General features: G+C 37.7%; 1 protein-coding gene across 1 annotated transcript in view; it reads right to left on the bottom strand.

Annotated features, from left to right (window-relative positions):
- Positions 1–16,329, bottom strand: part of LOC100692958 (FERM and PDZ domain-containing protein 4) — a 61,212-nt gene that overhangs the window by 22,494 nt on the left and 22,389 nt on the right. The window contains exons 2-5 of the mRNA XM_019352199.2: positions 10,238–10,360; positions 3,283–3,434; positions 1,893–1,995; positions 336–381 (exon numbers count right to left, since the gene is read on the bottom strand). Of these exons, the coding sequence (XP_019207744.1) occupies positions 336–381; positions 1,893–1,995; positions 3,283–3,434; positions 10,238–10,360 (424 nt within the window). The remainder of the gene's footprint in view (positions 1–335; positions 382–1,892; positions 1,996–3,282; positions 3,435–10,237; positions 10,361–16,329) is intronic.

Genomic DNA, 16,329 nt, shown 5'->3' with positions numbered 1-16,329 from the left:
TTGGTCTCTTTATGTAATTTGTTGTCAGCAATAAAAACATTGTATATCACTATCACCTCACTGTTTAAGGTGAGTTTTAGAGGCCTTCAGAAGGGTGTCTTGGGTGATTTAAAATGTTTTTTTTTTTTGGTTTTTTATTTGGTTGAACATTTTATAATTACATGAAAACATCAATAAATTTAACAAATGATGAAGAAACGCATTTTTAAAATACGAATGGATGGAAAAAGTGGTTTGTGTATGTGTCACCAAGAAAAAGGACATTTTTCTAGATTTATAAATCATCCCAACGCAATTTGACAAATGTATCTGTATATATTGGGAGATCTACTCACGGGATAAGGTTGGACAACAGTCAACATGATGGATTCTTTGCAGCTCCTGGAACAAGAAGACAGAAAACCGTAAAGTCAGCAAAATCATGAAAAAAGAAAAAAAAACAACAAAAACCCAATGATTCCACTGAACAACAACGGCAAACAAACAACAGGATCTTGATTAGCCTGGGTGAAATGGAATTGAACGCCTCGGGCAATCACTGCTTACAACAGACACTGTTAAAACCAAAAGCACACAGACACCCATTACTTTCCCCATTTAATTACAAAAAAAAGGGGTTGTACTTCCTATGAAGTGAAACACGATTTGTTTCGTCGAGCACTGTTTTCATTGAAAGAGCGAAAAGATTCTAATTTTTCTTGTTATTTATTCAGAATATGTTGAGGTGACAAGCAGAACTGAGTTAACTAACTACTGAGCAGGCGAGTGGAAAGCATTGCTAACACTTGGAAAGAAACTTCATAATTTTAAAAGCAAACTAATGATAATGACTTTCGTTTCACCAATGTTGTTGTGTTTTTGTAATTAACTTAGTTTTTTCAACCTGCCATTTAAAGGGACCCTAAACACTTTACCTGGAGCTTATTTATCTTTTTGTTTCAATTACTTTTTTTGGCAATCTAGTCCAGAGGTTGTTGCATAATGTGACATTATGTTATACTACTCTGTGTGACTCTGTCAGATGTTTACAGTATAAATTCTCCCATATTGTACTCACTTTATCCAACAATGTGATCTATCTGTATGCTGCTTCAGACACAGTCACTTTGAAAACTGCTGAGCCTTCCAATGCAGGCAGCAAAGTCTTCTGATTATAACATTCATATTCTGTCATATACTCTCACGTGCTAGCATAGGTTGTACTTTATAACCTTCAGAACTGCCTTATTTTTTTTTGTGTCATAGATTTAACACGATGCTGGAAACAGCTTTGGTCCATATTGACATAATACTGCACATCCATACCTCCATCTATACACTGGATTGAGGTCTGGTGACTGTGGAGGCCATTTGAGATTAATGAACAGGATGTTTGTAGTCCTCAATTGGTACTAAGATGCCCAAAGTTTGCCGAGAAAATAATCCCCACACCATTAAACCACCAGCAGCAGCCTGAATAGTTAACAAGAATCCGCATGGATCCATGCTTTCACGTTGTTTATGCTGAATTCTGACACTACAGCCTGAATGTTGCAGAAATTGAGATTCATTTTCCAATTTTGGTGATCTTGTACGGATTTTAGTTTCCTATTTGGGGCTGACACTGACTGGGGCCCGATGTGGTCAGAGAGTATTTTCCACTTGCGTATCTGTGTGATGTCAAATAGAGGTGATATCCATAATAAAGTCATCCAATGGAAACTGTTCTAGCTTTGAGCTCAACAGCCCCACCCACTGGCTGTTCAGACTTGTCATTTAAGAGGGGCGGCCAATCAGAAGAAAGTTCCCATCAAAGGGAAAGGCAAGGCAGCCAAAAGCAGCAGTGGATAAAGTGTCAGGGGGGCAAGTGTTCTCTAAATGTTATTTTTCACCAGTCTGGATTTTGTATCTACCTGACAAGATCGATGACTCGTTCTCTAGGAGCCGAACTGACGGGTTCGTCGTTTATCATGATGATCTCATCACCCGGCAGCAGCTTCCCCTCCGATGGACCACCTACCAACATACAAACACATGCAAACAAGCAACAGCTGATCAAAGCGCTCCATGACAGCAGCAGGCAGGCAGATGTAGTCTAGCCAGCCAAAGATTACCTGCAAATAAAATCAAGAGTAATTACAGCTAAATTGACACGGTGAATGAGTGTGTGTGTGATTTTTGCAGATGCGAAATGTGCAGCTAATCAGCAAAGACACGTGTAATAGGTGTAAGCATTAATCTACTCTCTGCAAGCACATGCGTTTCCTTCCTTGGCCAACCATTGTAAATAGAATATTCATCAGTTCAATTGTCTGCTTAGGATTCAGCACTGATCGATTATTGAGATGCCTAATCACTGTCTGCATCCGTGCAGCCAATGGAGCTGACACTTAATAAGGGTTTGTGAACTGTTTGTTTGGCAGCAATATTGCAACCTGCCAGTCAAACCAAAGTTTTAGCGGAAAAAAAGACTTCCAAACATGAATTTGTGTTCATGCTTTTTTTGCCTGTGGCTGCTTACTTGAGGCGCAAACAGCCCAACAGAGCGCACGGTTTCCTTCAGCAGCGGCCATTTGATGTGCTGATCAGAACCAATCAGATGGTGAGAAAGAACTAACAAAATAAGTCAATCTGCACACTCTCAGACGACTACACTAGCTTAGCTGGAGGGCTCATTTTCCTACTTTGTTTATAAGTTATATTATTGGCTTTCTTATCAAATCTTAGCAGAGGCAGATTTGCTTATAGTAAGTGGATCTGAGGACTATTCTCGCTTTACATCACTGGACTTCTGACTTTGCACAGGGAATGAAGTTTTTGTTACTCTAAATGCTTCATTGTGATTTTATATTTGTATCTTATTTATTATAATATTAAATCAATTATTTAGACCGCTTTAAGCTGAGACAAGTGGTAAAATCCAATCAAAACTGACTCAAATATTCCAAAATAAAAAGACAATGTTACACTTAATAGTGCACAAAACGTCAGGTCTGTCTGGCTAAGCCTAAGGAAAAAAGCACAAATAGACGAACATATCGTATTGTCTCTGATTATTTGACATGTGACTGACAGCAAGGCGGTGTCCCACAGGCATGCCGAAACAGTGAGACAGAGCCAAAACTCCCACAAGGAATAAAGCTGTACTTGTATAGTAGAGGTGTATCACTGACTACTGTGTTAGGGGTAGGCAAGTGTACAGTTAGTTTGCATAATCTAAATAAAAATATAACAGTTCCCTAAATGAATAAATAAATGTATTCATTTTAAAGATTGTCAGTTTAAGCCAATGATGACACCCACCTGGTGTAACAGAGCGGACTACCACCGGTTTCTCACTGCCTGCCACAAAGCCGAAGCCCAGGACAGGGTCCCGTCTCATCTCCACCAGACGAGGGGCAGGAGGGACCGCATCTAGGTGGACCTCCTCCAGGGAGCTGCTCTGCGATACTTGGCTGGAAAATACAGAACAGGAGGAAATTCAAGTAAAATTCCAACACTAATAAACAGTTTTCTGATTGATGTATAGTACTGTGCAAGCGATCTTGAGCAATAGTTCTCCAGGCTTTCTGAAGGTCTTTCAGAGGTTTTCTTTGGACTTTCCAACTCACTATTCCCATTTTCCAATTTGTTCCCATTTCTTTAGTTTAATCTATAAACATGTCAAAGACAACGCAGTTTGACAGACATAAAATACTATTTTTATATCTACAAAAGTATTTTCAAAAGCTATTTACTGACACTTGGTATATGTCTGCACGGTGCAAAAATTAAAAAGCGCCCTAGAAACTGAAATTTTATCTTAAAGGAAGACACTATAGACCACCCCACGTCTGATTGTTGGAGTTTTCTCTCTCTTACCTTACCATTTAAAGCACCTTGAGGTGACAGCTGTTGTGATTTGGTGCTATATACAGTAAATAAAAGTGAACTGAACTGAATTATAGCAGACATACAGCTGCTGACTGGTTTTCAGCCTCATTTAAAGGAGAAGCAAAAAATTCAATTCAGTCAAGGCTCATGGGTATTGTATTCTAGTACTAAGTGCTATTATGACATAAAGAACATTACTTCTAAATGTTCTAACAGTTAGAAGCCATGGTCATTGCCAGGGGTGCCACCAAGGTGGGTCATTGCCGGGGGGGCCAAACTCTTTTTTCAGTGATATAAACTTATATTAATAGCAGGAAATCAACTAGGCATATATTTTTTTCTTTCTCTCTTTCTTGACATATTTTTCACGTAAACTATATTTGACAACAGCATAATAAAACTGGAAATTCTGTTTTTGCTGTTCCACCCCAATATTTTTAGTGGCCTCCATCCGGGCACCCAATGGAAAAATTCTAGAGGTGCCCCTGGTCATTGCATGAGATAATAGAATAGTGCATTTATTCGAGAGACTCCAGTTAATTCTATGTTCAGCATTATTTGAAATTCCAAGTGAAAAAAAGCGATGGGGAAATTATTCTGCTACCCACGAAGCTGCCTGCTTTGCAATTATATTGAGTAAATAAAGGAAGGTTACTGTTTGTTGTTTGGGTGTAAAAAGATTGGATGGGATTATGTAAATTATGTAAATGTACCCCACAAAAAAACAAGCTTATAAATATCATTTTGTATAATATAATTTTCAATATCTCAAATTTAATTACACTATTTAAAAAGAAGAAAAAATAAAGGACGCCTTTCCTTTAACTTTGGCTTTAATTCACTTTCAGTTCAGACAATTTGCTGACCTACTTACGAAGAGTGACATAAAATAAGTTGCCAAATAGTTTCTCTTCACGATGACATAATGGGCACAATGACTATTACAGGGATCAAATCTGTCCCGCAGGATAAAGAAGGTTTTCTTGGAGAACATGAATAAATGCACATTAGAATTCAATCACTAAAATTCAGTTGTACAGAAGAAATCATTTTAGCTGAGACATAGATCCTTAAACTTGGAATGAATGATATGAGCTGTGCAGTCAGCTGCTCATAAATCAGTGCTCTGGCTCAAGTTTCAAACATTTTATGCTTAAAAGCCACTTATAGAGGAGAGTACAGGTCTTCTGTTCACTTAATCGCTCAGATTTGCAGTCTGGAGGCAATTTGTCTTTTGAAGCTGTATAAAAGTCTGCAGGCTGTTCAGGATAAGAACAGTTGGCAGATCTCTTTCATAGATGACCTAAGCCTTCCTGAATCCTTCTGAGGAGCGGGAAGCACCAGTTCCAAACTAACATAAGCAACAGGGACACACGGATACAGCTCAAGAGATAACTGAAGTGGAAAACTGTTTGGAACAGGGACAAAGTAAGGAAATGTAAGTATTGCAAAGAAGGGATCAAATGTATTTATCTTTGTTTTATTTTGGAGCAACGATAACTAATGTGGTTAGTAGATGGTTGTGAACACACATACACAGACTAGTATTACAAAAACACACGTTTAAGCTATTTATATTTTTTAAGTGGTGGACCCAAAAGTTTGAAGTTTTGACTTTGATTTTTTTTTCTTCTTATTCTTTTTAATCAGGGAATTTTTTATTTTGTTTTATTCCAATCAGTAATGTGATAGCAGAAAACAGTTCTTTAGCACAGTGCATGTTAGCTTTCTATTGCTAACAAGGACGTCCAGACAATGTTTAAGGAGCACCTTAACTACCATAATTCTATTAAAAATGCTCTTAAAACATACCAACAGCACAATCTCAATGGAGCGGTCCAGTTCAATGAGTTAATTAGGCAGAAACTCCCTGGATTTTAAGCCATAAGAAAATCCCAACTAGTGAGTTATACAAAAATGTGGCCATTAGGTTTAGTTTTTCAGTAGTTTACTCAAAGTTAGTACTTAGTCATATCCTTACTCCTTTCTCACATTTACTGTGAAATAAAAGGATTTAATTCTCTCCAAAAAGCTTGAAAATGCAAACAACCAGAAAAAAAAGAAACATTATTAAGAAACTTGCCCTGTGCGTTTAGCAGCAGTCAGCCACCACGTGCCCCCCAGGACCAACACTACTTCTAAGCGAGGGCTTTAGTGCATGTTTTGGCGCTTGGAGAGGAATCCAGTGGGAGCACAAGAACATGCAGATCCAAACAGAAACACCCTGCACCAGCCAGATCTTCTTGCTGTGAGTTGATAGTTCTCTGCTGTTGGCGGCCATATGCGGTCACCTCTATTAAATATAGGTTAATATTAAAATTTTCACATTGCCATTTTCTTTGTTTTATTGCAAGTCATTGCACTCGGGGTGAAAGCACCACTAAAATGGAAATGTACTGTATTAAATTACTTCTTGCCCGCTGAACCTCAGACGTCTGTCTCAGCTGAGACACTGAGAATGCAGACTGCCTGTTAATTAAGAGCTGATATACACTTTCAGTGGGGTTAACTCATTCTTTCCATCTCTATCCTAGCTTCCTTTCTCTTTTGCAGCTTAAAAGGCTCCCTTGGCAGCTGCTGCTTCCTGTCTGCAAATAAAGTCCAGTGCAGGGTGTCTATTGTTGCCTGGCCAGCATCCATCCCATTGTTCAGTGCCTACAATCCATACAGTAGATCACATGAATTTTCTGCCTCGTGCATACTGACATTTATTTGCAACTATATGAATACTCACAAAAATCATTTATTTTATTTTATTGTCTCAGGTGGTTTGAGACTTTTATTTAGGAACCAGTGAAATATATCTATCTATTATAGCATATCTGCAGCTTTGCCTAAATCTGCTCAGAGGATGAAACACGTTCCAAGCATCCACAGTATACCTTCATCTCTGACCAATCTGGATCAATCTGAATCTCTGCCCCACTTCTTTTATGCCATTTATTCCACATTCTCATTCCCTAACCCATTATCACATTGATCTCTACTGTTCATTCAGCACAGAAATCTCCGAGTAAATCTGTCCGTGACAGAGGATGTTCCAATCTGCGATGCCGGCTCATATTCCCCGTCAGGGTCAGCGGGGTTTAATCCCGCAGAAGGAAAGACGAAGGCATCACGGGGTCAAGGGAAAGCTGGAAACAAAAGGTCAGATCCTGGTAATGTTGCTGAAATTCCAGGTTCTTGCCTTACGGCAGCAGTGGTCATAACTGAGGTTTCTACCACTAGGCCCCAGCCTAGTGTGACACATGGCAATAGATGCTAGAGAAATAACTGAACGATTGAGCAAAAATAAAATAATGATAATTTATGAAGTTTATTTAAAAAAAACATGATTCCTGGAAGTAATGGTTGGCTCTCTTCCTTTCAAGCGCAGATTTAAGTGAGTGCATTTAAACAATAGAGTCATCTTTCATCAGATAATTTCAATAGATACCCAACAACTGGGCAAAAAAATGTAATACAGTCAAGAACAAAGCAGAGCATATTAGAGTTATATAACAGGCTTAACAGACCCAGCTAACCTAGTCTTGACTATCAGGTACCACACAGTTTAAAGGTGTATGCTGCTATAAAGACATGTGAAATTATTCATTCAGTTTTTCTGATCTGTTTAAATGATTGGGATCGATTCACTGGACATGACTTGACTTATTGATTACTAAAACAAAAGAAACATCTTGTCCAAAGAAAGCAGATTAATAGTAGAAGTTAATAGAAAATGCTATGGTTTATAAAATACACACTACCGCAAAACCAGTTCAAAAATATGACAAGTATATACTGGCTGATAGAGACAAACTCATTTGTTATTTGGATTTTTGACATTATTTATAATTATTTTGGGGAAACGCAAAGGAAAGGACAGCAGGGATGGGTGAGTGATGAGTATATCTGCAACTTGGCAGCTCATCTCAGAGCAAGCCACGACTCTTCTCTTCTCTTGACAGGCTGCGCTTCATGAAAGCAAAGTTTGCGGCGAGCTTTGACTTACTTCCAATGCCTCATACTATAAATGAATGAAGGAAAGGGCAAAAGGCCAGTGTGATCGGCAAGAAGAGGATGTGATGATTTATTCATTAAATTCATTAATTTCAGATTTTTTTTCCTATTTTAAGAGGACGAAACCAATCCAGCATTTTATTTTTGAGTTGATCACACCTGCTTTTTTATTTTACACCATGGCTAAATGCAGGAGGACTACTTATGCATCCAAATTCAAATTTTTAATAGGAAAAACAATGTCTTTCTCATTTTTTATATGCAGAAAAAACTATATATTTATAAGGTTTAGAAAAATGGATTTTTCCATTTAGAGAACCTCCTGTTCTCTAAACTAAATGATGCGTTAGACACTGAAACAAACATTATCTCTCATGGATGAATCTTTGCCTCAGTGCAGCTACCATATTGTTACAGGATAGTCACGTCTTCTTATACACATTTATGGAGACAGGCAGTGTGTCCTTAATTAAAAACAGTATAATCACTGAAATGTAATTAAGAAATAGTTTAGCTTGCTATTTATTGCTAATAGTATTTAATGGTTCTTGGGGAACAACTGTAATAATCTAAGTTTTCAAAATCCTGAAACCTAAAGCCCTCGTAACCAAAAAAAAAAAAAAAATCAAACAACCCCCCTTTGATCAATAACTTGGTGACAGTGGGAAGGAAGAACTCCCTTTTAACAGGAAGAAACCTCTGATAGAACCAGGCTCAGGTCTGCTGTCTTGGGTGATGGGAAGATGACAGTATATAAGACACACTGCGGAAGACAGCCAAAGATTCATAATAACTAATGATTAAATTGATTGTTAAACCAAACTACAGGTTGCTAGGGAAAAATGTATTGCCACGGTTGCCTGTGGTTTGTAGAGAAATCGCCAAGTTATCTGCAAACACTTGCCAACTGCTAGCTTACAGGTGGTAAATTTGTGAAGGGTATGACGCAAACAACAAACAGACTGTTCACCTTCAAAGTAAAAGCTGGGCCTTTTGAAATGTGTTGGCAGCAGTAATAAGGCACAGTTTTACTGTGAAGAAAGACTCGTGTTTTCTGTTTCTGCTTTGCTTCACACGTTTTAATTTTTTAACTATCATTCAGTGAATAGTTGACAAGTGTTTGCAGACAGTATCTTCTACACAACCACCTTTTTACCACCGATTTCAGCCAGCAACAGGCAGTAACCAATCCCTAGCCAGTTGGGAAAATATACATTCTTCCCCTAGTAAATGGAGGTTAAAAGATGGTTAAAGAGATCAGTCTCTAGGTCTGTGAGACCTAAGGGACTCGTTTCATGTTAATAGAGAAATCAGAAATCTTCACAGAATCCCACAGACTCTACACGCAGCTGAGCATGTGCATAGTGTTCTTTATGCCAGCACCTCGCTGCCAGTGAGTTGAGCATGTCCTTATGGCAGGAGGTGTCTTCCTGCATGACAAATTTGCAGAGACAACAGCCTGCATATGCACTGATGGAATGCAAATTACCTCAAACAATGGCTACTTTCATAGGCCGCTGAAACAATGCCCACCCCACTGCTTTGGGACTGTTACACTGCTTCATGCATACTGCATTTGCACTGTTGTTTATATTCCTTTTTGACAGCTATGAAAATATATAACTGTTCATATATATATATATACATTAGTGCTGTCAGTGTTTTTTTTTTCTTTCTTTGTGCTGTCAGTGTTAATCTCATTAAAATGACGTTAACGCCATAACCGCATTAATGCGGCAAATTTCCGTTAACAAGTTAACGCTAATGGTTTATATACCATAAATTCCACATACTAGTCTTTTTTCTCACAATTGTGATGTTTTTTATATTAATAATTCTGTTCACAACTCTTGGTAAACTACTCTGAAACTGTTACATTGTGATGTTGTATACCAGCACTTCCAAACTAGCCTACTACTCGTTTGGGCTCCATCACAAAGACTGCTAGTTTCATGTCATTTCTATTTAAAAGTAATATTCCCATTTCACAACATTCTAGGCCTATCCATCCATTTCCACTTATTCAATTAAACCTATCCCAACTGCCATAGGGCGAGAGGCGGGGTACACCCAGGACAGGTGAGATTCACATTCACACCTATGGGAAACATAGAATCATCTGTTAACCACATTCTAAGTCATCAAAGCAATTAGCCATATGAAGGTAACTGCACTGCAAAAACCTTAAACATTTAGAATTCACTGAACATGACTTTTTTCACACTTATGGTTCATATACTGTAGTTTTTCCATGATGCACCCACATGTGATGCACTCATGCAATGATTTATGCACAATTATTGCATGAGTGCATAATTATGCATAAACAGAATGGCACCACACATTTAAACACATGCATGCCAGTGCTTATCATCATACATACTTGGTGAGGCATTCCCGTCCCTCCCTGGCGCTGTTCATGCTGTCCCAACTGTATGGGGGCCCCTGTAGTCCTCCCCAAGAGCCTGGACCAGGAGGCGGCCAGCCTGATGTTTTGTTCTTATGGCTAAAGAAATGGAGCAAAGGAAAAGCAAGCACATTTTAAGAGATAATTAAAGCAAATAATGTGTTCCAGACTAAAAATAACTGCTCGATTAAGTATCGATTGGCTTTTGTTTTGGGTAATAAAGACAAACAGCGACCATCATCTTTAATCGAGACGGTGAAAACCTGGTAAGATGGATAGCATTACTGGATTTCAAGACTACTGTGTACCTGTTTTACCCAGATTTTACTTCATTTGGAAAATGCAAACATCATACAGCATTTAAATGAAACTAGTATACTTAAAATAAACTCTCAGAGACACTTTGTGCACCTCCAGTTTGATTTCGCTCATTCCAATTAGTAAGACTTCTTGTCTCCCAGTGTGAGATCGCACTGCTTAGTGCAATCGACCGCAGTCAAATAACAGCTCATCGACTCCGCAGATAGGCAATCGATGGCTGCACGCACGAGCGGCTCCGCGGTGGTCGCTCAGCAGAACGGTACGCACGCGGTGAGGGAACGCACTGATGTGACAGCTGATTCTCTTATTGCAGATTAAGCTAACAATGTCATTATGGGTTTCAGGAGGGTGGGAGTGCACGGAGTCAAAGGGGAAGAGATGGGAGAAGAGCCACTGTGGCACCTCAGTGGGAATTATACCAGAAAAGAAAATGATGAGAACTGGACGTATCATCCTAGTGACTCAAATATTTACAGTAAGTCTCACATGCTACAGTGACTAATCACGCACAGATCATTAAGCACCCATCCCCCTAACTCTCCACGGAAATAACAAGCAGCATCTGCAGGTGCTCATCTTTACCGTTTGATTTATTTTGTTTAGACTACTCCCTCCCTCTGCCACAAACCAGGAGAAGTTTATGCCTGTCGGAGCAAGTTGATGCATAGCTGCGGTAAGAATTAGAGGCTTAACGGCATTTCAGTGGCAAAATGCAGACTCGTATTTGAATGAACAGCTGATTCTCCAGTGCTTTCTGCACATTTAATGTTCCCGCTCTTGCTTTTGTCAAAAGTGACTGAGGCAAGCTGTTCAGTCACCATCTGACACACATTTTTAAAGCAGATGAAAATGCATACTAGATGAGGACGTCATCGCCGTACGAGTCCAGCCAATCCATTCCCATATTGTGCTGTTGATGGGTTGAATACATCAGTCAGTCATATCATAGTGTGCTGTATACGAAACAGAAAACTGTCCTTAGACTGAAAGCGTATGATGGCCTTAAATAAAGTCTAAAAGGGATGTTTCAGCTGTCTCCAGACAAATATTTTGCATTTTGCAGAGCTTAAAAAGATGATTTTGGAGTTATCCTTAGGAGCAACAGATCCATTTCAACACTTTCCGGCTTTTGAGTTCCACTCCTCTCTATTCGGTTTCCTTCCATGGATTACGCTTAGATGCTTCTGTTTCTGCTGATCTTCAGTCATCTGGAAGAAAAACATATCCACTCTCCACTTTAGAATCCAAATCAGAAGCTCTTGCACCCAGAAGACACTGGCCGTGGCGTTAACGGCTGTGCAGATCTCCAGTGTGCAGCCAGACATTCATCTGTTTGTCATTGTGCTGCTGCTGCTGCTGCTGCTGAGAGCAGCTTTGGTCCAACCTGAACTAAACTGCTGTGGCCTCGTCTCCTTTATCCCATAATCCCTCTCATCACAGAGAAAACAAATCCACGCTGTGTGTGTCTGCGAGTGTGAGCATGAGTGTTTCTGTGTGTGAGCGTGTTCAGCTGTGTATAACTATGTGAGGATGTGTGTGTGTGTGTGTGTGTGAGTGGGGGGGGAGTAAGAGGATTTTGGGAGACCAGCACCGCGTGTATGGAAACACCACTCCAGCTGAGAGCTGGATTGACAGGACAGGAAGCAGGAAGAGGAAACTGAAAGTTCACCTGGATGCCATCGCTGCTTTACTCGCCACTTTTGGTCTTTTTGCAGAAAAGGGAAAACCCCCCAGATCTTTTCCTAACTAGACAGAAATGTTTAACAATAAAACTAAAAAGATGAACGAGTTATAAAATAAATGCTAGTGTTAGCATAACAAGTTAAATGTGCTTAGGATGACAATGCTAGCATGCAACTCTTTAAAAGATAATGATTTAGCAATTTTAATTTGATTACTTAGCGTGAAACCTCTGGTAATACACAGCGGCCAAAGTACAGCCAAGACTTACGGGAACATGGTGAGTTTTAATGGCTGAAAAGCAGCGTTAGCTTTACTAAAAGTGAAATGTGTAAAAAAAACAAAAACACTACCATCATTTCTGTATTATCTGTCCTGTTGTCTTAAACATGTCAAACATACATACTGTGAATGAGTACTTGCCCCATTTCTTATTCCTTATTGTTTTGATAATGTCATATCAAACACATTTTTAATAATCATCAAAGATAACCTGAGTAAATACAAAATGCAGTTTCTTAATGCTGATTTCATTCATTTAATCCAAGCCTACGCGGGCCTGTGTAAGCCAAGTAATTGGTCTCTAAACCTAATAACTGGTCCTGCCACGCTTGGCAGGAGGAACTGCAATCAGGTGTTTGCTATAACTGGCAATGAGTCTTTTACATGACTGTGGAGGAATTTTGGCTCCCTTTTCTTTGAAGTATTGTTTTAATTCAGCCACACTGGAGCTTTTTTTGTTTTTAACATGAACGGCCTGTTTGAAGTCATGCTAAAGCATCTCATTCAGATTTAAGTAGTAATTTGATAGTCCACTCCAAAACCTTTATTTTATTGTTTGTTTATTTTTCATAAACCTTTCCAGACTGATGGATGTCAGTGACTTTGTTTTTCAGCTGTTTCTTTAGAAAGTCGCTTGATGTGTTGCTTTTTGAGATCCTTTAGCTTATTTCACTTTCATTCAACAGGGCCTGAGTGTAGCTGGTGAAACTGAACTTTGCTTACAAAAAAAAATTTGATTAATCACAAAGGGGACAATTGCTTTTCCATACAGGGTTGGTGGGTTTGGATAGCTTTTGTCCTTTAATAAATGAAGCAACAGCCCTTCCTCCTTCTACTCCTCCTAATATTGAAATTTTGTCAACACTAGCGACACCTTTTTAGTCACTGTTACAGTAACTTACATTTTACACTGTTACTTTCTAACTAACTTTGTACGTACGGACGACATGGACAGTTATAAATGATCCTTGGGTATTTGGGTATTTTTTAACACATATTCTTAATGCTATGAAAGGGAAACTCTAACCCAAACCATGAGCCTTTGTACAGCTAACCAAGCAGTTCTTAGCACCTAAAATTAACCTGTGGGTAAAAATGAAAATAAAACAATCACTAAGGAGGTGATCGAGTGGGATTATAGATACTGTCAACTGCTGCTAAATGAGTCTTTCAGATCCTTCAAAGATGAAAAATGTCAACTTGCTGGGAAAGGTAAAGCCAGAGTTACTGAAATTAGGGAGCATATATCTATCTAAAAAAACAACAACTTCAGTTACTGTATATCAGACAGTTTTATAGACATTTAAGTTTATAACCAAACTCTAACATGGAAAATAAAGCTAGCAATCTTATTCGGTCCAGCCTGGCTAAACACCTGGACCATTACTGCTCTGTATCAAAATCTGTCAAAATAATTTTTCAAAATGGAAAATTATAACCTTTTAATTCTATGTTCAATCAATAAATTACCATTCATAACTTTGTTGGCATCACAAGTTTTACAGCAGCATGTTTAAGATAACATTTTTATTATTAAACGCACTGAAATGTTTTCTATCTCTACGGATGATTCAGGCTTCTTTATTGCTTCTATCAATTCCTCATATTTCCAAAATGGAAGGGATTTCTTACTAAATAACGTCTGTGGAGAAACTTACAAACACACATAAAAATGAACCCTGGGACCAGACCGTACCTCTGTCTAAATGAAGTGGTAAAACTTAGTTTGTGTACACAAGCCCCCACTCATCCCTGTTTCCTCTTTTGAAGAGTTTTACTTCAACCTGCGGTCAATCCAATATGCATTCAAAAGAGACAGCAGGGTCCTTTGTTCATAGGTTTGCCTTTGCTGAAAAGGACAGTGTATTGACTTCAAAAAGGACTCTTTTCTTTTAAATTGATCAACTCATGTTTCTCTCCAAAACTTTATCCAAGGGATTGATTTCTCTCAGTCATTCACACCACTCCTCAAAGTCCTTTTACAAACTCCATCAAAGTCTTTCTCAGTCTTTCAAAAATGTGTACAGGCAAAAACTGTATTTAGTGAAAGAGCGTTAACCACAACTGAATGAAAAGACAATTTTCAGACTTTATCATGATAAGACCATTAAGCATGAATTAAAATTGTATTAAACTGTAACAATATTGTATTGATTAAATCATTTTAGGTTGAGTAAAATGTTTATAAATGGACCACCTTTACACTAGGCTAGAGCTAAATGCTACAATTAGCATGTTTTCTACGTCTTCCATTTGAGAATCTCTTCAGAAATATATCACTTTCTAAATTATTGTATTTGACATCAAAATGGGGAAAAAAATGTTAGTTGTGAACATATCTGTAAAAATATTCAGTAATGTCAACACACTTAATGTTAGCATGCTATTATTTAGCTCTACTAATGGTCTCTTGATCAAAAATACTAACGTCAGAAAATTTTCAGGCTTTTTTTCACTTTTAGTATGACAATGCTAATGCTAATTAATGCTAGCATTAAAAAACACAGCTGTCTGAATGCATTTAGCATTTCTGATAACCATGAGCTTTTTTTTTTTTTAAGTTTTGACTTTTTTAACACCCAATGAAAAATGTTATCTACAAAGGTTATTGAAATCCATCATGTGGGAGATTATGAATATCACATTTGGTGACAAATTTAACCAATTTATCTTAAATAAATATTTTACCAAAAAGGTTAACCCACTTTTGATGGTAAAAATAACAACTTTTATTTACATTTTTTTTTTTTTTCATATTAAGCTCCTGAATTTTATAAAATCAGTAAAGTTTAAGGCAAATTATACAGTTAGTTGCCTGATAAACAAAATCACACTAGAAAGACAAAATCTACAGATTTTAATAGAGGTAAACAATATTTTTCATCTGCTGCCTAACGTTTAGATGACTGTGAGTTTTAACTTACATCAGTTTTATCGCAAGGTAATCTGTTAAAAACTAACATGAACAACCCATGCTAACCCATGAGATGTTGCTAGCTAGAATTATAACATGAATGCCATATTTAGGAGGAGTTCTACTGGATAGAATTACAGCTACCTTTTACTCTACTGATAATATATTTTACTATTAGAAAAAAAAAAGAATACATTTAAATTTAAAATAACACTGACAATGAAAATAAAACAGTGTGTTTTATATGCATTAAAAACATCAGCCTACATATTGATATATATTAATATATCATTCAGTATCAATTTTAACACTCTTGCTAAAATGAACACTGTATTTTTGTTCTTACTGAAAACATATAATTTGTGCTGTTAGTAAATATATATGTTACTTTTATCAAAAGATGACTAGTATAGTTCAAGTCATCTGCGAGTTACAAAAAAATTGAAAAATATTAAAAGTGCCCCCACTCTTCTCTACTTAAAAGGACTTACATAGAATATTTCTTAATTAATTGTTTGTAATTTGGCATTACGTAATCAACACGATTATGGTGGTGATTATTATTTTTGAGTGCATTAGAATCCCCTTGCTTGCTTCCTGTAGTTAATCTCTGCTGCCAGTGATTTGTTATGGCCGGTCTTTCATTGACTCTCATTAAAGATATCGATCCTCTCAGTCTTTACATTAGCCTGTTTTAAACACTAAGAACAAAGAGTGATTTATTAGACTCAATCTATATCCTCGTACATATACAAAGTCACAGTATCAGTTTGTGGGACCTTATTACACCTGTATATATTTGCACACATGGTGAATAAATGTCTGTGCTTGCAAAGTAACAAAGACTGCAGTTGGTCAGATTGCTTTTTGC

The sequence above is a fragment of the Oreochromis niloticus genome, linkage group LG23 (genome assembly GCF_001858045.2).
Source record: "Oreochromis niloticus isolate F11D_XX linkage group LG23, O_niloticus_UMD_NMBU, whole genome shotgun sequence".
NCBI lineage: Eukaryota > Metazoa > Chordata > Actinopteri > Cichliformes > Cichlidae > Oreochromis > Oreochromis niloticus.
This window is presented reverse-complemented; position numbering and strand designations above follow the sequence as displayed.